The following is a 23,387-nucleotide window of genomic DNA, read 5'->3' as shown; positions in this document are numbered from 1 at the left end:
ACAATGGAAACAAAGTCATTTTAAGTAGGAAAGGGTGAAAGGGGTGAAGAGAGGACAGGGGAATAGGGAAAAAGTAAGAACCAAGATACACTGTGTAAAGATACAAGGTCCCAATGATGAATGTAACTGTATCGTATACCTAAAATGTACCGATAAATTTAATGAAAAAAAAAATCACATTTCACTTCGACATTAAATACCAGGGAGTCCTGGAGACAAATATGAACTCCAACTTAAATTCTTAGAAAACATTGGCCCCTAGTTTAGAAATGAGAAATTTATTGATTGGTTTTAGAGAGTGAAAATAAATTGTTTTGAAAATGAAAACACAACTGCCATAACCTTAGCTGTCCCATACATTCAATGCCTGGCTGATTCCTACTTTTCAAGTTGACTGTTATGATTGGGGTGTCTAGATGTCCCCCTGAAGCCTCATGTAGTCATAGAGGGGAGGCTTTTCAGAGATGGCTGGACCTAGAGTGTGTGGTGCTTGGATCCAGGGTGTGTAATTACTAAATCAGCCCACTCATTGGCCTGGCATCGTTCTGGCTAGGATTAAGGGTGTGTGTGCTACACCTGCCCCAGGGTGGGTAACTTGCATAAATATAAGGGACAGAAAGAAGGCTAATGTGCTCTCCCTTGCTTGCTTGCCCTGGGCTACGGCTCCTCTGTGATGTTCCTCTACTGTGCCACCCTGCCTTGGAGCCAGTCGACTGTGGACCGAAATCTCTAGGAACCATAAGCCACATAAATCTTTCCTCCTCCAACTGTGCGTGTTGGGTATTTTGTCTCAACAATGAGAAAATGAACCAAGACAGTGACCCACATTGCCACAGTCTGGGTTGGTGATCTGCTGTGTGCACAGCCTGGTTTACTTCCAGCATGGCCCCTACCCACACCTGTACAAATGCTGTGTGATGCACCAATCTCTCCCGTGAGACCATGACCTCCTAGAAAACGAGGACAAATGTTTACCTTTGCATTCCCAGCTACTTGCACGGTGCTCAGAGCAGGGTAGGTACTCAGTGCTTGCTGATTCAACTAAATTAAAAATAATTTTAAAGGTATTTGAGCAAAATTGCTCCTTTCCAAGAGAGAATTGTCCCCTCTATATCTTTTTTGCCTGATGGCTCCATTTTGTCCACACAATCCTTATTTAATGGCTCCCAGAAGGATTAGGACAAACTCAAAGCCCTGAGAATCTACTCCAGTTGCTTTCCATCAGCTGTGAGCAGCTGGCTGCCTGCCCCTACCTGTATCTGTGACAGCCGCCTCTCCAAGGTCTCCTTGCTCCCAAGGGTGCTCTCTGCACAGGCCAGCCTGTCTTGGACGTCTCTCACCCGGGACCACATGTCCTGCATTGTTTCCTCCAGGGCTTCGTGCTCCTGGAGGGCAAGCTGGCAGCCCCGCAGCCTCTCCTTGGTCATCCTGAGCAGATTCTGGTAGCTGGTGAGGAGCTGGGAGCCCAGGCGGCCACCATGCCCTGCACCGTGGCCTTCCTCACTGAGAAGCTGCCCTCTCTGGGAAAGTTTATCGAGAGATTCTCTAAAAAAGAAACAGGGAAAAAATTTAATTCTGACATTCCGGAGCACAGGGGAGTGACAGATGATTGTTGATATTGGAGCAGGAGCCAGACAGGCTCGCAGCTGACATGCCTTTAAAAGTAAGATGCTGGGACCAGGCTGGATACTTGTGTTCTCCTATGCTCTCTCTTAATGGAGTTAACGGCTGTTGGTGGAAATGATCCAAGCCGCGCTGTGTCTGTGTCCAAATAGCAGCGACGGAGCTGACCATCTCACCAAGAATTCAGCTCAGAAAGTGGTCTCTGCTCCCTCTTCAGCCTCATCCCTGGCATCTCTCCATTCCTACTGAGTGTTCTAACTGTGACAAGCTCTCTTCAGTTCCTAAAGTACTCTGAAGTATACACTTTGCCTGTGTCACATACGGTCACCTGCAAAGTGGCCACACATACAATGGTAGATTCTATCCCCTAGTTACATTGTGGCATCTTAGTTTTGTTTTTGAAATAGAGTTCAGAGTTTTGTTTTCTGTTTGTTGCTTCATTGCATACTTGGACAGCCATTTACTGTAGTTATTTTCATTGTAAGCTGACAATTTATAATTGCCTATATTTATGGTATAAAGTGATGTTATAACGTGAATATGATGTGCAGTAATTAAATTGAACAGGTTAATATGTCAATCACTTCAAATATTTAATTTTTTTTGTGGTGAGAACATTTGAAACTTATCCCCTTACCAATTTGGATGTACAGTATTCTATTTCATACTTTAGTCATCCTGCTGTTACACTAAAAAGAACCAACTATCTTCTTCCTACTTAACTCAGAGTTTAGACATTTAACTGTCATTTCATGATTCACCCTGAGTACAAGCACACCTAAGGTCAGCTATCATCGGCACTTGGAATACCAGAAAGTAAAACTTTAAGAAAAATGATGTGTCAATAAAGATAAAAAAATGTAATTATTACAAAAACAATGACGAGTAAAGACCTTGGATCTGGGATGAAAGGTATTTAGAGCACTCTCTCCAATGTATAATGATGGCAGAAAAAGTTGGCACAAGGGAAAGTACTGTAAAGAGAAGTCTGTGGAGAAGAAAAGGAAGCTGACAATATATAAAGCCATTTAGCAGGTCTAGAAAGCCAAGCGAGGTGGGTTTGCTTGTGTTAAATTGTATCCAGACAATAGTAGAGGTTTGGATAGCGAAATAAAGCATAGTATAATTTTAAGAATGTAAATGTGTGACAATAGTGCTATTATTTTGCCAATTCTATGAGCATTTCTATTTTTCTAGCACCTCCCTACACAATGAGAATATGAAGATGAAGACGTGAAGTCCCTGATCTTGAAAGACTTAGTTGGATGTTGTAGTGATCGAGTAAACAGATGTAGCCATCAGTAATGGCTCCCAGTGATGGAACAAACATGTTTCAGGGGAACTATAACAGTTATCAAACTTGCACACGCATAAGCAGCTACCAGTAAGGTTCTGCTATTCAGTTGTTTACATGCTTGTTTCTCAAAGCAAGGAGTACTAGGAATGGGTGACCATAAAGATGATGTGGTAGCCATGGGGAAAGCTCAGGACCTGAATTAGTTACATTTTACAAAGTTAATTATTGTTGATTTATCGGTGCAAGCAGTAGGGTACTATCCTTTTCTTCCTCACATAGACTCCTACTCTTTAAGAGGATGATTTTCAGGAGCTCAGGTGTTATTGAAGCTGTTTTTCTATGGAGGAAATTGTTAGGTCTTCCGGTGAAGAGAAAACAACTAGACACGCCAGGGGTAAAGCGTGAATTTAGGAACCAGGGTGCGGAAGATGGGTGGTAGGGCAGAAGCACAGACCAGCAGCCTTTACATGATAAAGAAACTATGGCTTCCCCTCTCATTGGGGAGGGAATGAAAAGCAAAAGACTGTTTAGAGGAAAGGAATCAAAGGAGAGTCAGACGTAATGACCAAGCCTCTTTCCTTCACTAAGAATACGAGGATGGGTGCATAGGAATTGCAAGCAGAGCATGAAATGTGTGAGGAAGTTGAAGTCCACAGCATTAATTTTGTACCTTTATAGTTATTGCAAGCTTCAGGTCTCCTTTTCTTCCTATCTGCTTCACATGATATTACTCAGTCCTCAAAACAACCCCAGAAAGGAAGGCACAGTATGGTCAACATTGTGCTTAAAGGGAAAGAGGAAGACTTACAGCAGGTGAGAGACCTGGCCAGCACAAAGGTGGAACTCATATGCAGATGAGCTTTTATTTCTACCTGCGGACTGCAGAATGACACACACTGCTATAAAGAATACAGTAGCGATCGCTTCTCGGCCTTTTGGCTAAGATCAAGTGAAGAATACAGTAGCGACATCTTGTATTCTAGGCATTCAGGGACCAGAAAAAGTATGAACAAACAACCAAACCAAAACAGACCATAAAGTAGTTGAAATATAATAGCAGGTAAAGGAGCCATTCTATTTTTGTTTTCATACCTAGCAGCCAGAAGTTCTCCCAGGAACATTTCAACTTTATGAACTTCATTTTTCTTTTCAGCAAGATGCTGTTTACTCTCTCCCAAATTTTCTGTACTTAACCTTTCTTCCATTTCATGGATCCATAAGTTTAGTTTTCTGTGCTGATCTTCAAAGCTAAAGAAAAGAAAATTATTTTAGAAAAATTCTGCTGTGCTCATTAAAACAGTAAGTTCTAAAAGCTAAGGTCCTTATGTTTTTTTTATGGCAAATAAGATCCCATGAAATTTCCAGTTATAAAGAAAGATCAATAATAAGTCTGTTTAAATTTTCACATGTTTCAGTAACAAAGTGACAAGTCACGGTAATGTGTTTTGAGATACAAGGAGGGAAAAGTTACTGTTCCTAACTAAATTGATTTCATAATTGGAAATGGACAGTATGATTACATTTCCGTGCCAACATTCACTTAACTTTGTATGTCTGGGTACAAACACTCTTGAATTGGTGCCAGTGGATAGACAGGTGGGGCATGTACAGCTCCACGGAAAGAAGGGAAAGTGGGTTTCATGTCTTTGTTTCTTAAGGGAATTTGAATTTGGTGCAAAAGCTCGGAGTTTTGATGACAGTTTAAGCTCTCCCAGAAACCTGGACAAGTGTAAGGGAAGTTATTTGGCTACCAGAAAGGCAATTTGATATTTTCTCCTCATAGTGATGAGAATTTTTTGCTTGTATTTTGATATTCATCCTTATTAACATATTATTGATTGAAATCTTGATCCATAAAAGTCTTCAGTCATTTTCTGCCATGATACTATCCAAGCAGAAGTGGACACAAGGAAAAATCTTGGATCACCTAAAACTGGATGTATCAAAGCACTAATATCTTCTTTTAGCCAAACAGATGAAAATTGCTTGCAACTGTGTCATTTACAATTACTACTGAAAATAACTTTTATATATAGAAAAATAATAACTAATTTAGAGTCTGAGCAATTAACTATTGTCCTAGAATGAGGCTGCACTGAAGGTAGATCAAACATCACTACAACTTAAACTCAGAATTTCAAATTTGTGTTTGTTCACAAGCCTCTTTACTCTGTTTGTAGTGATATCTACATCTATAGGAGCAACCTACCTCCCCAGCTCAGAAGCACAATCTTGGAGAGCCTGCTTATCTTTAAGGCACTGCTTCAGGAAAGCTTGAAACTCTTCATTCGCCTTTGTAATTTGCTCCTGAATGCTGCTGACAGTTTGTTTAGACAGATGTGCATACAGGCTCTGTCCCTCCTGAGTGACCGCATCAAGTTTGCTTTGCCCATCACTGACTGAGTCTAGAATGTTCTGTTTTGAGAAATAAAGGTCATGTGACATATTTGCTATTATTCAGAGACACTGGTGCCTGGGCTCCTTCCTTACAATGCTAAGCTGAGCTAGCAGAGAAAGAGAAGAAAAGGAAAGCCCAGGAGGAAAATGTCTAATGAGGCTGGGATGAGAACGATGCCTTTGAATGGGTAGAACCAAGGCTCCTAGTTAAGGATGGTACTAGCAGCCCTGTGAGCCACTGAAGACAAACTGATGTCCATACAGCAAAGAGGACGATCACATTGCCATCTTGTTCTCAATTCCTCCCCAGTCTCCATGTCTCAGAAGTACTGTGACATTCCTCTAACTGTTTGGCCACCTGCTCCCTTCCTCCTCTTCCTCTTCTTCCTCCTCCTGCTCCTCCTCCTCATCCTCTTCTTATCCATCCAACACACATAGTCAGGCCCTAAGGAAAGGAACTTTTTCCTCTTTTGCATGTGCCTCTTCCTTGAAAGTGTACATAGAATGGCTCCTACAGAGCCAAAGAAAATAGCCGAGCCTCTCCCTTGAGCACTGAGTGCCATGCCAATTGTCACTCTGACATTTCTTTAGGGAGTTCTTTGAGGAATTCGTGGATCCTAAGCTTTCAAGGGGACAGTTCCATATCTGAATTCATCATGTCTCCCGCAAAATAACCTTTCCTTTACCATGACAATCTTCACTCCCTGACTTCTAATACAATGAATTACTGATATAATTTTTGTCATGCATTAGGCCACAAAGTCCACAGGGTTCTTGTTAGTTTTTAAAAATCCCCTCCCCAATAATTAACTTTGAATTAAGTCTCCAGTGCTCTGCTCAAATTAGGTACTAAAAAAACTTGGCCAAACCCTAATTTGAACCTATTGTTCTATAAGTAATTTCTTAACTCTGCTTTACAATAGCTTTCTCCTTGAATTCAAACAATTTTCTTAGTCAATAGAATCCAAATAACTTGTAATAGCCGTTACTTTCATTTGCATATATCTTACCTCAAAATTTAGACAATTACTTTTTGCCCCTTTTAAAATCTCCATAATAGAGATAAAATAGGTAACATTATTCACAATTCTGCTACTATAAAAATGAAAAAATTAGATTTAATTTTTAATGAATTCCAAAAACATCTTTCTCTGGCAAAAACAGAGACAAAGAGGCATAGACCTTCTCTAGCTCTGAGGTGTTCTCTAAGTGACTTTCTGTGTTGCCTATGTTTATTTGACTCAGTAAGGCCAATTCTGTTAGGGAAGAAGAAAAGATGGATGAAAATAAATTTGGGAAATGAGATAACCCGAAGACCCCTGAGTACAATCTGGAGAGGAAGGATGCCGGCTTCCCTACCTGGAGACCATGGAGCTTCGCCTCCAGAACTTTACTGTCACCAGTTCGATCAGATGATTCTTTGGCTGCTGCTTTTGCTCCCAAAAACCATTCTTGGAATTCCTGCATAGAATCTTTTGAAAAGTAATGAGAATCAGGAATAAATCCCAAAGGCCGAACAAGTTCCCAGGATTGACACATGGATTTCTTCTCACCTTCAGCCCATCTCATTCTGTCTTACAAAATATTCCAGAAATAAAATGATAGGAAAAAAAATACAGCATGATCTCCAGCCATTACTGTGTATGGCAGAGATGGAAACTCATCTTAGAGTAGAGTATAAGTAACTGGTGTTCCTGGAAAGCCTGACCGCCCACCATGCTTCTTTCTTTGGGTAAAGACTATGTAAGAATGCAAGGGCAGAAATGCTCTGGAGCACTGAAGCTTTTTCTTTTTCTTTCTTTCTTTTTTTCCGTACTGGAGATTAAACCTAGGGCCTTTGCACTGAGCTACAGCCCCAGACCATTTTTATATTTTATTTTGAGATGAGGCCCTCTAAGTCACCAAGTTGCCCGAGATGAAACTGAACATGTCATCTTTCTGCCTCCTTCAGCCTCGCAGAGTTCTTGGATTACAGGGATGCGCAGTACCTGGCTGAAGACATTCTTACTGCCCACAGATGAACCATTCCCCCTTTCTACCGTGTCACCCGAGAGAGCTGCTGTACATTCACGTCAGCCCCTGGCCCTGCAGTGGGGAAGCAGGAGCACAGCGGATGGGCGGTTTCCTCACTCACAGCTGCCCTCAGGGTCTCCTGACTTCCCAGTTTATTGTGGCACTTCATCCTAGCATTGAAAATTTCCTTATTATTTCATCAGTGGCTGTGGGTCACTTGAACGCGGAAGTAATTTTCTACATTCCTAAATAAATGTGTAGAAAATCCAGATGAAATTTGGAATCGTTAGAATGGTGGACACTTGCTTTCCTGGGGAGAAAGGAGAAGAATTCTGCATAGGGTAAAAGCCCCCAGCACAGTATTTCTGCTGCGCCAATCTTAATGCAGAAGTGACTTTCAAATGATAGCCTCTTGGAAAGTTTCCTCCAACTTTTCCTGGCAGTTTTTAGGCAGCATTTAGCTTGGACTCATTCTTAGGAACAATTACCCACGCCCAGACCCGCCAGCCCTCACCATTGAAATGTTTTTCCAGAGAATCTTGCAGGCTGGCCTGAGTTTTAGAGCACAGCTGGCTCACAGCTTCCTGCTTCTTTATCAGGCTCGTCATTGCCCGGCCGAGGCTCTCCAGCTCTGCCGAGTGGTACTTGCGGCACAAACCGTTGAGATTCTCTTGGGTAGAGCCAATGTTCCTTTGCTGACTTTGGAGTTCTTTTTCTATATCCTGCAGAGTGAAAATATACCGTGAGAGGTGTTCATTCGAAAGAGACTCACAAGAAACAAGGCACTGGCTCCACCCTAATAATCTTTTCCATCTGAACGTGGTGCTGGCGAAATTCACGCAGCAGTTTATACACGGGGGGTGGGAGTGTCTGCATATTTGTGACAGCCCTGTGTGGCTTCTTCACTAAGCCTTCCCAGTTCTCCTCAGTAACAGTAGCTGATGGAAAGTGGCTAGAATTTGGGTTTAGTTCTCGAGCAGATTGAGTGATTTCATCATATGGACTTCCGCCTAAGTCCATGGTCTGGACACTGGTCACCTTGTGAGAAATATCACATTCTTCAGTGTGCCGTTTGGGTTTTGATTAAGGTCCCAGGCTATGCCAACAACAGTAGCAGCTAATTGTAAAATATGTCCTTAGTCTTAAGTATAGTAAGAAAATATGCTAAAAGACAAATAGACTACATATATATGATCAAAAGTTAACTCGATGTACACTTTTTTACATACAGTTAATTAGGAGTGTCATCAATAAATATGGTCAAGTGACATGGAAAAAGTTTTCTGTACTCTTCCAAAATTATAACATTTTCTAGATGATAGCAGTCAGATTGACCATAAAAATAATTAATAAAATATCTGACATTCAAGTTTAAGTATCGACAGAAAGTCTACTAATTTTTCTATAGGTTTACCTTTTTACCAAACTACACACATAAATATATACATATATGTGTATCTAAGCATACACATCCACATACATAAACAAGCACAGTCTCTGAGAAGGCACTGCAACATATATGCTTTCTGGTTTTAGATTATTCATTTGTTTCTCAACACCCGTGTCTAGTTCTTCACTTGTTGCTTATTTTGCCTTGTCCTGTACCATATATTAGTTGGTCTGGTTGCCAGTATGAATAACTGAAAACAGAGACTGTGCTCTTCGTTATGGCTGTTACCAACAGGAGAACTACTAGCATCATTCAAGAAGAAGCACTTACGAACAGTCCAGCACCTACCTTTACTTTTCTCAATCCCTTACACGTCTTGGCTTGGGCACAGCTCCTCAGGGACTCTTCCACTTTCATCAGCCACACTGTTCTGTCATTGATGAATTTCTCTATGCTTGTACTTTGAGCAGTAAAGTCCTTCAAGGTTCCTTTTGCTTCTTCAGTTACTTCTTTAGCGTGCTCTAGTTTCTGCCTTAAGTCTGCTTCTATAAACTAATTATAAGGCAAGATTTTTATTAAAGTCTGTGGAGACCAAAAGAACACTCATTCAGTAAGAATTCTGTTTATGTGCAACTTTGTTGAGAAAGCATAAGCTTCACCATCGAAGCTGCTCCAATACTAACATGTGTTTTCCAGGAAGGAAAACCAGGAGCATAAATTGCCAAAATATCAAGTGATGGGAAAGTGGAGAGCAGGGTTTGTAGCTAACAGTGGATGTTAAAGGTGTGGTTTGGACTGAGGCTCCAGGGAATACATGAGATCACATTCTAAAATCATAGCTAGATCTACATGGAGCTGAGGTGACCCAAACTCTATTCTTGAATCTCCTAAGGAACACCCACACATTCTCTGCCCAAAGTATACTCTTCTTGGGATACGCACTACTGAGCCTTTATGATGTAGCAATTTTATTTTTGTAGGAAACATTTGTTTTTCTCCTCTTGAGATGATATATTTCAGAACAGGTAACTTCTTAATTCCACAATTCAAAGGTCCAGGTCTATTCAGCAATCAAAGTTTTAAACTAAAAGTTAAGGATTTTTTTCTTAGTCCCAGCTCAGATCTGCTGCATGCAGGGAGCCCATTGTGGAGAAGGCAGTTAAGGTCTTATTCTTCTCTTTCTTCACGTTACTTCTGTTTCTCCACTTTGTACAGCTTTTTGTCCTGAAGATTTGCACTGGCAGGAATTGGGTAAGAGTTCTGAATTGTGTGCCAACTGCTATGAGCTGGCACCTGAGTGTCCTATCTATGTGTCTCATGAGCCTAGGTCCGTGTTTTTTTCTGAGACTCCCCTCGTACAGGACCTCCTTCTGATTTCACTACATGAGCTACTACACTCTCTTCTGCCTCTGTCTGCTCTCTTTCCGAAGCCTGTACTTGTCTTCCATTTCTCACTGCTGAGGTCTGCTCTCCCAGATGTCCTTCTTTGCTGTCTAGATTCCCTCCCGTGGTGGTCTCCTCCTTTCATTTCCTCTTGTGATTCACTTCTGGGCTGGCAGCCATGCTCTGGCATTTACCCCACAGCTAACTCTGTGAGGCAGGCCACACCAAATAATTACTTCTCCTTTGGCAAACCCATGAGTAGTTAGCCAGCCTGTCTGGCAAGGGCTTGCAAACTAGACTCTGGTGCCTGCCAACTGCAGAGGGCACAGATTATGTTTTTCCAAGGAAATCCTGAAATCCTTTTACCTAGACTTAGGGTACTTTATGTCACCCACATATCTTCCTTGATATGTATAGGTACGTATGAGAGAGAGAGAGAGAGAGAGAGAGAGAGAGAGAGAGAGAGTGAGAGAGAGAGAGAGAGGAGGGGAGAAACCAGAGCACAACAGTAGCTTTCTTTTCACACCCTAGCTTCATCTTCACTCTGCAAGAGTCCAGCTGCTGTCCCTTGCTTGATATCCCCAAAGCAGGTGACAACCATAAGCACTCTCCCTTTTTAGTTCTATATATGAACAGCACCCCTTTTTTGCTTCAGGTGGAACTGAGAGAGGAGACCACGCCTCCACACTGAATTAGTCAACTATGGGTTAACTACGTAACTATCCTCTTTGTAGAATGTATCTGAGCAGCCTTGACAACTCCTGCAATCTTTCACTAAAGGGGATTATCACCAAAACTCTTTCCTCTCTCCCTCTCCACTGTTCTGCTTTGTGTAAATCCTGCTTACTCTATTCGTGGGAAAACTCCAATAGAATTAAGCTTTGTAGATGTAAAAAGAGGTATATAAGGACACAAACTTCTATTCAGGGCTCTCGAGGCTGACAGGAGTCACTCACTGAGCCATCAGCATCATTAAAAGCCACTTTTTGCTCCTACCTTTGTGTTAATGTGTTATCTGTGTGAGGTTGGGGAACACTGTTTCCTGTTTCAGAACTGCTAACATCAGCCTACATGTGTGTCATCCACCAGTGGTATGAAGTGATGGGTACACAGCCTCAGGTCAGAGTAAGAGCATGGTTGCAAGCCGGATTGGTTGGTTAGGAGGAAATAGTGAGACAATGAGGAGAAAATACACAAGAGCAGCAACAAATATAAGGGTTAAACGATACATCAGAGCCCTCAGCCAGGAGCCAGCGGGCTGACAGGCAAAGGAGACCTACCGCACTGGTGCTTTGAGGGCTCAGGGAGGGCCACCCTGCTACCGTGTGTACTGCTTCCGTGGTCCTGGGAGTTTGTGCCATCTACAGGGCTATGAAGGGAGATTTTCAGTGGTGTTCACTCCCAACCCACATACTGAATCCATGAATGAGGAAAATATTAATAAGAATATCACTGAAACACGATTTCTCTTCCTGTCTAGACATAAAATGGTCCATCAGACATGCTAACTGATAATGCTCCCAAAATTTAGTAAGGGAAAAGTAACTACTCCTATTATAATATTTAAATTGGAAATATGTTATTAGTACTGGCATAGGGAATTATATACATATTTATACTTGGCTCCCATGTATGATAAAAGCCCATGTGTTTTGTTGGGATTATGAGGATAGTAAGTATCACTGTTGCTGAGAGAGAAAGAAAGAGAGAGAGAATACAATTATAAGGATGAACCCAATGTATGGTATTAACTACAAAATAGCTCTTACCTGAAGGTCTGGGGGTGTTTCTGGAATTTTAGCTAATTCTTTAAGATTGTTAATTTTGGAATGAAGTCCTTCCAATTTCAAAGCTTTGTTTTTAACTTCGGACTAGCAGAATAAAAGAAAAGGGAGAACTGCATCACTAATCAGAAACACTGACATGCTGTATTTGGCATTTCAGAATTTTAAGAGCTAACTGTCAAGGTACAGGGCTGAAGCCAGTGTATAAGAGTCCATTTCATTCTACAAGGGTTGTTATTACTTACGGATGTGGAAAAAGTTACATTTCACATTGACTTGAAATGTGAGGGAGTATGTGGCACTTACTTCCTCCCCACCCTCTTTTATTAGAAAAAAGAACCTGGAAAAAGTGAAACACCAACTGAAAGCCTGGGGTCGGTGGGGATTTCCCCAGCCTACCACTTGTCGGTCAGCAGTACTATGACCAGTCCCCATGGCAGCACCGCATTCATGTCATGCACGTCACGGGAGCCTAACAACTGCAGACAACATGTAATGCGTATAAATCATTTCAAAGAAAAATTTACAGGCAATCCAAGAAGAAACCAGAACAATTGGAAAATTGAAGCATGACTGGTATTTTATTACTTTTTTAACCCAAAAAATATGTCCTCATGTGGTGGTCCCTTTCATTTAAAATCAGATGACTCCCATTAAAGAAACATTATTAAACGTGGGTGCTTATAAACTTAATCAGTTACTTGAGGTCCCAAGGAAACATTAAATAAATCACCCGTCTTAACTTAAAAATAGTATTCTGGTGTGTTGGAGACACAAACAAAGTTCCTGAGGCCTTAATTCAGAAAGCAGTTTGCTTCCCACAGTAAGACACTGCATTGCCAAGCTCCCTTCTGATGTACACTCAAGTGCAACTCTGTTGTGGGAGGGCGCTGCCCAGCACCAACTTTATCAGGTGTGTTAGGAACTTAGTAACCAGAAGACCCACCTCTGAGGGACTGAATCTAGTCACCCTGAAAGTGGGGCTGAGATGCGTTGGCTTCCTGGATTTCTGAGGTCAGCAGTCAGGCTGGTTTGACAACTGCATCTCTTCCCTAAAAAAATGCTAGAGTATGTACAGCACTTTCAGCTATGACACTGAGTCACTGCATGCGGGCTTGAGGCCACACCAGGAGCACATCACTGCGGAGAGTCCCTATCATCTGAGGTACAGACACGACAGATGTCAGTAATTCTGATGCCCACAGGGTAGCAATGTGTAGAGTAAACAATAGGAATGATAAATTTTGAGTATTTGTTACTTCTTTTTTATTGAGCAACTGATTGATTGATGCTGGGAATGGAACCTGGAGTGCTCTAACCACTGAGCTATGCTGCCAGCCCCTACCTTTGTTTTTAATAAAATTTACCTCATTTTTAATTTAACTTATAATAATGACATTGCTAATACTTGCTTATAGAACACCTGAAAATTTTAACAATCTGTGAGCTGGGATTAACGCAATCCAGTGCAGGCCACAAAAAGCTAGGATGTCCAGCCATAGTAGTATCATGACAGTTCCCATGATGACAACTAAAGAGAATGGGGGTGGGGGGTATTCCTGACTGGACTCTGGGTCTGCACCATTTTCTTTTGCTCTGGTTATTCTGAGAAATTGGAATTTGATTATAAAATCTCTCTTGAATGTTACATGCGTCAAAAAACCATTAGATATTAGGCGATGTAATTCATTTGCCTGTTTTCAGACTAGTCACTCACTCATTTATCAGTCAAGTTTTAAGGGGCAGGCACAGCGCTGGGCGGCAGAGGATACAATGCCATAGTCTCCACCAACAATACAAGTACAGTCCATCATACCCTTTGTCAAACACATCTCTCTCTTCATTCTCCTTCCTCATATCCGGTTTAATCATTCGTCAGAGTCCAACCACTACCCAACCTTTTTCATATAGCGTACATTGTGATGCAAATAGTATAAATTCCATGCAGGTAGCATGGTTGTCTGTTTTACTGCTGCAAGTTCAGGGTCTAAAAACAGTGCCTGATCCTGAAATATTGCAGGAATTCATTAAGAGCTTGGTGAATGACAGAATAAATGAATGAATGCAACGAGTGGGAATAAAAGGAGTTTAAAATGAACTGTGGCGACTTAAAGCTGGAGAAGGTCAGAAACTGTCCTTGGAAGCCTGCGACAGCGTAATCTCCCATTTTCTTTCATTTTGGAAAGGAAGTGGAAGAACTCAGCATCAAATAATAATAGCATATTTGACACATTTGATAGATGTTTTTGAATGGAGAAAAATAAATATTAAACATTACTAAATTAAAAGCACTTCCAATTTGTTTTCAAATATGACAGTGCCACATTCTCATAAGAACAGGAAAAAGTATGCATTTCATGAGCTTTTACTTTTCTACTAAATTTTTAAGTAAAAGCCTCCACTGAGACTTAACAAAAAAAAAAGCCAAAAAAACCACTTAAGCAGAGCCTATACAAAGTCTGAGTAAATAGCAGAAGACGGTTTACAGTTTGGAATACTCCTGCGTGTCTTTGAAAAGAAGGATGAACTTTTAGAAAAACCACAACTTTTTCTCATTCTAGACAGTGATTTGCCCCAGCTCCATCCACAGGCAAAGCCATTTTACCTCAAATTCTTTAAGGAATTCTTCAGCTTGATGGCTGTTGTTCAGGTTGCTGATGATTTCAGCCAGCTGCAGAAGGAAGCCGTTTGACCATCCATCGATTTCATCTTTACTTGAAAGTACATCATCCCACAGGGACAGGCTTGTCCTGAGCTTTTCCATGTTTTCTTCCAGTTTCTCCAATACCTGGGATAAGCAATAGAAGTCACGCTATTAACAGTGTACAGCTTACAGTGTTCATTCCCTCACGGATGCTGTTTTAATTAGAAAATTAGATTCGAATGACAGTTTTATAAAATTGCTGAGAGTTAATATTCCAAGTAAACATTAACAAACATGTAGTGGCTTGAATTTCTCAAACACTAGATTTTCATTTGTTAGTTGGAATTCTAGAGACTATTACAGCACAGAATAATGTAACTCATTATAAGGTTGAATTTTACAAGATTGAGGTCCATCTAGGGTGGTATTGTATTTATTTTTTCAAAGTAGCTCAACAAGCACTTTTATTTGTGATGCTGAGGATGAGGAATGAACATGAATTAGATGTGAGAATACTTATAATACAAGTAAATATATAAGAAAGCAACACATTTTACTTATTTAAATTATTATTGCTTACCATTTTTCTATAATAATGGTCTTTAAAACAGGCATATAGGGCCTTTGAAGTCCCCAAATTATATGATTATACTATAAAAATAGACTAACAGTAAATTTAACTTGCTAAAGCTAAGTAAGGAAATCCATCTTATATTAAAATTCTGAATCTAGACACTGAGAATAGAGTCAATGAAATCACTGGACTTTTGAGCTGAAAGGTAAAGTAAAATATTTATAGATAGACATGTTGATTTCCAGGAAGATCAAATAATTTGTTTTATGGCCACATTAGCGAGTAAAGGACTGAAAATTAAAACACAAGAATATAAACTACAGATCCAACTTTTTAACACTATAACTATAATAAAACTATAGTCTTAATACTTTCAATTGATGTACATTACATTTTAATATTGTTTAGGGTATCAGTAAATTGCTCTATTTTATCCATGATTTTAGAGTCTTGAGAAGAGAAACATTCTGAGCTGTGACTTGTGAGGATTGAAACCAGAAAATGTAAGTCCAGAAATCTGCCACTAGGTTCTGATAAAATAAAGCAGGTACTTTTTTTCTATTTCTCACTTATGGGAACACTTATTTTATTCAGAATATCACTTTGCAGTTAACATGGCATGCTCAGAATGGAATTCACACCCCTGAGTAACTCTTTGCCCTAAAGCTTGGCTGAGGAATTCACTGTTCCAATCGTTCCCAGGCGTGCTCTCCCAGGACCCTCTTACATCCAGCCACTTGTCCATCGTGCTCTCCATGTCTGTTTTCACCAAGGTGAAGTCGCTACTGTGGATCTTTTTCAGCTCAGACAACAAGTGTTTGCCTTTGCTGGTAAAACTGTCCAGCTCTTTCTGCTTACAGTTCATTTCATTCTTGGCAGTTTCATGCTGTGGATATAAATATTTGCTCAATCAGTAAGACCATCAGTGATAAGTCAGAACTTTAAAACCATCGCCATTAAGAAATGTACTTATACTTGACTTTAAGCAGAAACTAATGATATTAACTGTAGTATAATTCTAAATGACTATGCAAACCATATATATATATAGAATTTTATGTATATATATATATATACACACACATGTATATATTTGTCATGAATTACTAAAATTCTAGGATATCAGAATTCATGGAAAATAAATTTGAGCAATTAATTAGCAGGAATTGCCCACATCTAAATATACTGACAAGAGCATCTGTGTGAGAATTACTCAGGAAGTGAAAGCACACGTACTAGTCTATTAAATCAAATGCATTTTGAATTCTACCTTGGAAAGAGACCACTTAAGATCCTCCTGATCTTTTATAGTAGTTCTGGTTACAGTGACACTGCTGGCATTTTCTAGGACTTTAGAAACAGACGATTTCAAGTTCTGATATTCTCTCACTAAGTCAATAAGTCCACAGCACTGGCCTTGGCTGTAAAGATGAAAAGAAAACTTATTATTATTATTATTATTATTAATTATTATTATTATTATTTGAGACAGGGTCTCTGTATGTAGTCAAGACTGACCTAGAACTCACTCTGTAGCCCAGGCTGGTCTCAAACTCAGAGCGATCCTCCTGCCTCAGCTTCCCAAGTGCTGGGATTCCAGGCATGTACCACCCCGCCTGGAGAAAACGTATTATTTAGTGTCATGTGTCAGGAAGGGAAAGCCTTCATTCCTTATAACTGGACTTGGAATACCACTACATGAATGTGTTCAGAGCTGAATGGTGGAACCATATTTTCCCTATCTAGGTCAAAATGATCTTGGTAGTAAATATACTTAATACCAATGTCCAAAATGTGTGTGTGTGTGTGTTTTTCTTTATGAACAAAGAACACACACAGGCATTGTAACAAAATCTATAAACTCAGTGGCAAAAAATAAGCAACACATGTTCTCAGCAACTCAAACTCAGATGAGTCACCCAAATGTTTGTTGTTTTAAATGTTTTTTTTAATGCTGCTTTAATTATTTCATACCAGCTTGTGTTAGGGGCAAGGAACAATAGCAGGAACAAAACAAAGAAAGAGCAAAAAAAAAAAAATACCGCCTGATAATTAAAATATGAATGTGTTTTTTTTCTATTTCATCACAATATAGCAAATTGTCATGATCATGATTCTCCTGAGAATTATCGGAATAAATAGTTTTTGTTTATAGAAATATAGTGCATTTGAGCAAGCAGTTCTACAAGTAAGGATGTTTTTCCTAGAAACAGATCTGTGTGCACTAAGTTTAGGTAGAATTACAATATTTACACATAATCATTTAGGATAAAGAAAACTTAGAAATAGCCTAAATATTGAAAAATCAGTCAATGATAGAATTAATTCAGTTTTTTTGTAGTTGAACACTGTGCAACCTCTAAGAAGTTACAATGTAAGAGAATAATTATATGGAATAAAATTTGATTACATCAGTAGTCAACAGTATACAATGGATTCTTGATTTTGTTTCAAAAGCCATTGTGCATAGCATAAAGCATACTTTGAACCATATTGTGCAAAATCAACCGACAATGGCTCAATGTGACAAAAATCAATAGGGAGTTAAAAACAGAAGTGGGACATTTCTGACTTACTTTTCATGAATTAGTCTTTTGGTGTCATTCCAGGTTACTTCCAAGCGGTTTATCTCCTCATCAACTTCAGGGGCCAAAGCCACATCTTTCTGAGCAATTTGCTTGGCTTTGTCTTTCAACCAGCATAGTTCATGCTCATGAGAATTCAATTCATCTTCTAGCTGATTGAAGACTCTCAGCCTGTGAATTAAAATGTTACCTCACTGTTAATTAGCTAAGGACAGTGAAGTATAATATTCTCTCTCTCCATCATAACACAATAAATGTAGGAAACATATTTAAGAGGCTAGAAAAACTTTTAACACACAGCAATTAAAGACCATCCATTAATGAAGATGCCTTTAATTTTTCAGGATGACTCATGCCATCCCTCAGAAAACCTTGACAATCGTTCTTACTATTTGCTCTGAACCTTCTACTACACTTCTGCTCTCTTTCCCTTTGCTTTGATGGTGTAAGATTTAAGACTGAGACTAAACTTGATAGCTGAGTTGGTGAATTCTTATTGAAAGAGCATTTGTACGAAAAACTTCTGCCGTGAGGTCCAACCCATGTAATGATCGTACTTACAGATCATAGTTATTTCTTTCAAGATAGAAATAGCTGTACTGAGCTCTAAAAAAATCTATTTTTAGAATGTTGACTATCCACGTTGCAGAAGATTACCGTAAGAAAATTTGCTTTTTTGTCCTTAAAATATAGATATTAGCGCATGTGCAAAAAGTGATTCTTTTTTCAGGTAACCACTGACATCTTGTGTTTTGGTGCAGTAGTGTAGAGTGAACAGTAACTACGTGTATATTATCCCAGTTTATTCCCAAATGAAGTAGCTATGGGCAGGTGCTTTTCTTATCCGCACCATACAAGAAAAAGGTAACTAGGATAGCAGGGACTTACTATACTCATCAATTCACTAAAACATTTTCTTGGCCATAGTGTATCCAGCCTAGGCCTCTTCACCAGCAGTTCTAGGGCATCCTGTTTGCTTGTCCTGAGCAAGTTAGAGAGGGCCTCACCAACCCAAAGCACCAAAGTTGCAACAAACTTCTGAGAGAGTGACACTGGGCACCTTGCTATTACTCTAGAGGCTTGCTCCATTTCAGAAATATTGATAAACTGGTCAGAAAGCTTGCTACTCTTCAGAAATATAATCTCAGGAGCTAAGTCTCTAGCCAGATATTAACTCCATTGCCATCTAACTAATATTTTGGCTTCATGTTTGAATCTGGCCAAAAGGGAACAAGTGGCAATGGTCTTGGTAGGGACAAGAACATCTGTATCAAGTAGAGACACATTGGTATCAGTGTCTTTAAAGTGTATCTCTGCACCATGACAAAGGGATAGGGTTCTTTTAACAGAGAAAAGAGGATTGAAAGGAAGGCTATTGTATTAGGGGGAAATTACTGATAAAATTTACTAAGGGAAGCCAAGCATGGTGATGCATACCTGTGACTGTATCTCAACAATCCAGTGGGGCTGAAGTAGGAAGGTTGCAAATTCAAGCCCAGTTTGGGCAACTTCATTACTTAGTGAGACCCTGTCTCAAAACACCAAAATACAAAAGGGCAGGGGATGTAACTCAGAGAGAAGACCCCACACTCAATCACCAGTGCTAACCCTCCACGCTTTTTCTTTGCCATTGAACCCAGCTGACAAAACTCCAACTCTACCTATACACTTTCCCTGCCTTCTCTATGCCTCTGCGTAGACTGGAGAGTTGTGGAGAAGCACACACCTAAGATGACTGGCTTCACTTTAAATGAAGGAAACTAGATCCTAGACAGCTCGTCATCACCTTTCAGGGCTCCACACTCTAGGAGAGAGAACCGAACGAACTCTTCACCCCATTTTCTGTCCTCTGACATCTCCACCCACTCTCAACCAGTGAGCATGCTCCAGCCTTTACCCAGATGAGGTGCTTTCTGAGGTGCCCAGTGTCACTCTCAGGATTAAATTCCTTGATATGTTTACTGTTAGAGTTACACATCTACACAGATATCTGCCTTTGTTCTTACTACAGAAGACGAGCATATTCCTCTATCAGTAAACAACTGCTCACAAATAGTGTGCACTGTGTACTCTCCTGTGAATAAGATCTCACAAAGTCCCCCAAGGGGTTATCACAACCCCCAACTTGAAACTATTCTACAAAGCCACTGTGATAAAAAAAAACATGGTACTGACAAAGAAACAGACCTGAGGATCAGTGGAATAGATTAGAAGATGGAGAAACAACTCCAGACATACCCAGCTACCTCATCTTTGACAAAGGAGCCAATCATCCTCAGTGGATGAAAGATAGCCTCTTTAATAAATGGTGCTGGAAAAACTGCCAAAGATTAAAATCTAGATCCCTATCTTTCGCCATGCACTAAACTAAAATTGAAATGGTTAAGGATCTAAATATTAAAACAGAAACACTGAACTTGCTGGAAGATAAGTTAGGTAGAACTCTTTAGACACTGGCATAGGAAAAGACTTTATGAACAAATTCTCAATAGCACATGAACTAGCACAAAGAATCAACAACTGGCATCTCATCTTATTAAAAAGCCTTTGCACTGTATGAGAAACCACCAACAGAGCTAAGAGACAACCTATGATGTAGTAAAAAATTTTATCAGCTGTTCCTCAAAGGATTACATTCTAGAATATATAAGGAACTTTAAAAAGTCAGACTCCCCAAATATAAAGACCCAATTAAAAAATGGGCATCTGAAATGAACATATATTTCTCAGACAAAGAATTAAAAGCAGCCAATAAACATAAGAAAAAATGTTTAACATCACTGGTCATTCAAGAGATGCAGATGAAAATAACACTGACATTCCACCTCATCCCAGAAATAATAGCTGCTGTTATTATGAAATCAACCAATAACAAATGCTGGCAGGACTGGGGGTAAAGAGAAACCCTTCTACACTGCTGGTGGGAGTGTAGACTGTTGCAACCACTATGGAAATCAGTATGGAGATATCTCAAAGAACTAGGACTGAAAGTCCCATTTGATTCAGCTATTCACCTGCTGGGTATCTTCCCCAAAGAATTAAAAGAATCACACCACAGAAACATATGCACACCCATGTTTATAGCGGCACAGTTTGTAATAACTAAAACTTGGAAGCAGCCCAGTTGCCTATCAACAGGGGAGTGGATAAAGATGTGGGCATATATGTGTGCGTGTCTATACACACACACAATGGAGTACTACTCATCCATAAAGAACAAGAAACTAGACATTTATAGCTAAATGGATGCGTATTGAGGTCATACTCAAGTGAAATAAATAGGTCACATGTGTAAGTACTGAATAATTTCTTTGATGTGAAAAATTAAAAGTATAAATAAGGTTCAAATTGTAAAATTGATAATGTGAAATAGGAAGACAAGGTCTAAAGGAGTAGGGAAAATTGGAAGGGTAGAAGAAAAGAAAGAAGGGAAAAGAAAAAATGAGAAAAGGGAAAAATGCAAGTAAAATCTTTGTAAATAGGGAAGGGTAGAGGGGATAAATGGAGGGGAGGGGATGGGGCCGAAAATAAGAACCAAGACATATCATGGAAGGGTACACGATCCCAATGATGAATTGTAATTGTATTATATACCTAAAGTGTACCAATAAACTTAATGAAAAAAAATAAGAAAGTCCTCCATGGAAGCCATAGAATGCACAGTACTTCTTGGGTGTCAAATTAAGCATTAATTTTATCTTCAAAATACTTGAGAAAAAAAGAAGCTGCCACACATGGCACTCAAAACTTTGCACCCAAATTAATTCCAGAACAAATAAAGGGAAAGCTAATGGGCTTCATGTGGTCTCCTATACCTCTGCTGAAGCGCCTGGCGGGTGGGCTCTTTCAGTCGCTCTCTGTCAGTCCTTTCTTCGATGTCCTCGATGCTCTTCAGCAGCTCCTCTCTCTGGTCTTGGAACGCTTTCTTCAGCAGGCGCAGAGCATCTGCCTCACTCTGCTTGGTTCCCAGGAGGTTCTGGATCCTCTCCAGCTCTACACAGAGCTGGTCGGCCACCGCTCTGCAGGAGGTCCTGTGCTCGGCCTGCCCGCTCCTCAGATGGTACTGGGCTTTGGTGAGGATGCCATCAAGACCAATGGCAGTAGATTCTAGCGTCTTGATATCTTGAATGGCATCGTTTAGGTCCTTCTCTAGCAAGTCCGATTGCTTCTTATTCATGCTGCTAGTTGCTTCCACCGTTTGCCTCAGCCGGTGCAGTACCTCAGACAGACAGGCTCGGCGCTGTAAGAACTCTGCCAGCTGCGACAGGGCGAGCCACCGCCTCTCTACCACCTGAGTGACCTCCTCGAAGAGCTGGAAGCAATCCTCTGCCTTGCCCTGGAGGAGGTGGAGGTCTTCCGCTCGACCCAGAGACCCCAGCTTCGCTAAGTGAGCCTGCAGACTCTGCAGTTCTCTCTTTTTGTTCTCTATTTCTGCTGCATGGTCCTGGAAGGAAAGAGGGAGTCACTGATTCCCAGGCACACTACCCCTGGTGACACAGATAGCCGTCAGCTGTGTGATGTCAAGATGTATTGGGAGTGCTACGGGCCACCTAGTATCAAAAGTTATTCACAGTGAACCTATTAGAAATATCTGTAACATTTCCCATTTTGTTCATCTACATATTTCATGTAAAACACAATCCTGGATCGGTTAGTTTCATATCTGGATTGTGTTTTACGTGAAGCAGCTATACAAGAAATACCTCTACGCCTAAAGCAGTGGTCCAGACTGTTATCACAGCACTCAGAAGCTGAGGCAGGAGGCTCTTAAGTAGGAGGTTGGACTGGGCGACATAATGAGTTCTAGGCTGGCAGAGACTACATAATTAGACCTTCGCTCAAAAAATAAAAAGAAACAAATAAGAACAACAAAGAAATGTGACTCACAATAAATCACTTTTAAAATCTAGCTGAAAACTGCTAACAATCTCAGTATAGTTCCCATTAAAGAAACATTATCACCTCTCTTAATTTTAACCACAATAGCTGTATAAATGACCTCAGTTTGACTACTAACCTTTAGATAGCTTCTTCAGGTCCCCTACTTCTGCTGGCTTTGAGCTTTTACTCTGGAACACTTATTGCAAACATATTATTTGCCCTTTTGAGAAGTAGGTCTTTTTAAAGCTTCTGGCCAATTTTGCCAACCAGGATTGCCCTTTTCGAGAACCTGGACACCATCCCTTTGAAATGTAATTATCTTAGAATGCAATACCTCTTTCTCAGAGGCTTTTTGGAGGTTAGGGGCTAATCTGGGCAGTTGGTTCCCTTCCTCCAAACTGTGAAACTTTCTCCTGTCCTGAAGATAGAAGAAAGTTTGTTTTTTGCTTCACAAAGTCAATTAGCAAACCTTGCATAGACCCAACACTGAATAAATAGTAAATATTTCATTATTAAATATTATTATAAACTATTCTCTCAATGCCTGCTGATCAGTATCTGATTTTTTAAAATTCCTTTTTTTTGGTGTCAAGATGTACATTATGCATAATTAATGAATTTATTAATACAAGAAATAAGTCATAAATTTTTTATCACTTTTAAGCTGAATAATACTTTAGGAAAAAATATCATTAAACCAATGGAACTATGTATTCATTTTCAATATCAGAACAAAATAAGCTAGAAAGTTTAAAAATGGATATTCTTTTCACTTTATGCTAGAAATCATTTGCTTTACTATGAAAAAACAATTTC

The 23,387-nt window shown here is 39.9% G+C and overlaps 1 protein-coding gene across 1 annotated transcript in view; it reads right to left on the bottom strand.

The window, feature by feature from the left end:
- The window catches only part of LOC117285974 (nesprin-1-like), a 92,252-nt gene that overhangs the window by 54,063 nt on the left and 14,802 nt on the right, over positions 1-23,387 (bottom strand). Inside the window, exons 8-19 of the mRNA XM_033763162.1 lie at positions 21,506-22,134; positions 17,682-17,861; positions 16,376-16,526; positions 15,833-15,991; positions 14,493-14,675; positions 11,873-11,974; positions 9,069-9,272; positions 7,845-8,052; positions 6,677-6,789; positions 5,130-5,335; positions 4,013-4,168; positions 1,254-1,545 (exon numbers count right to left, since the gene is read on the bottom strand). Coding sequence (XP_033619053.1) covers positions 1,254-1,545; positions 4,013-4,168; positions 5,130-5,335; positions 6,677-6,789; positions 7,845-8,052; positions 9,069-9,272; positions 11,873-11,974; positions 14,493-14,675; positions 15,833-15,991; positions 16,376-16,526; positions 17,682-17,861; positions 21,506-22,134 — 2,583 coding nt within the window. The remainder of the gene's footprint in view (positions 1-1,253; positions 1,546-4,012; positions 4,169-5,129; positions 5,336-6,676; positions 6,790-7,844; positions 8,053-9,068; positions 9,273-11,872; positions 11,975-14,492; positions 14,676-15,832; positions 15,992-16,375; positions 16,527-17,681; positions 17,862-21,505; positions 22,135-23,387) is intronic.

Source organism: Fukomys damarensis, unplaced genomic scaffold (genome assembly GCF_012274545.1).
Source record: "Fukomys damarensis isolate Sample0158 unplaced genomic scaffold, DMR_v1.0_HiC HiC_scaffold_14, whole genome shotgun sequence".
Lineage (NCBI taxonomy): Eukaryota > Metazoa > Chordata > Mammalia > Rodentia > Bathyergidae > Fukomys > Fukomys damarensis.
The sequence above is the reverse complement of the archived record's forward strand: the minus strand, read 5'-3'. Positions and strand labels throughout refer to the sequence as shown.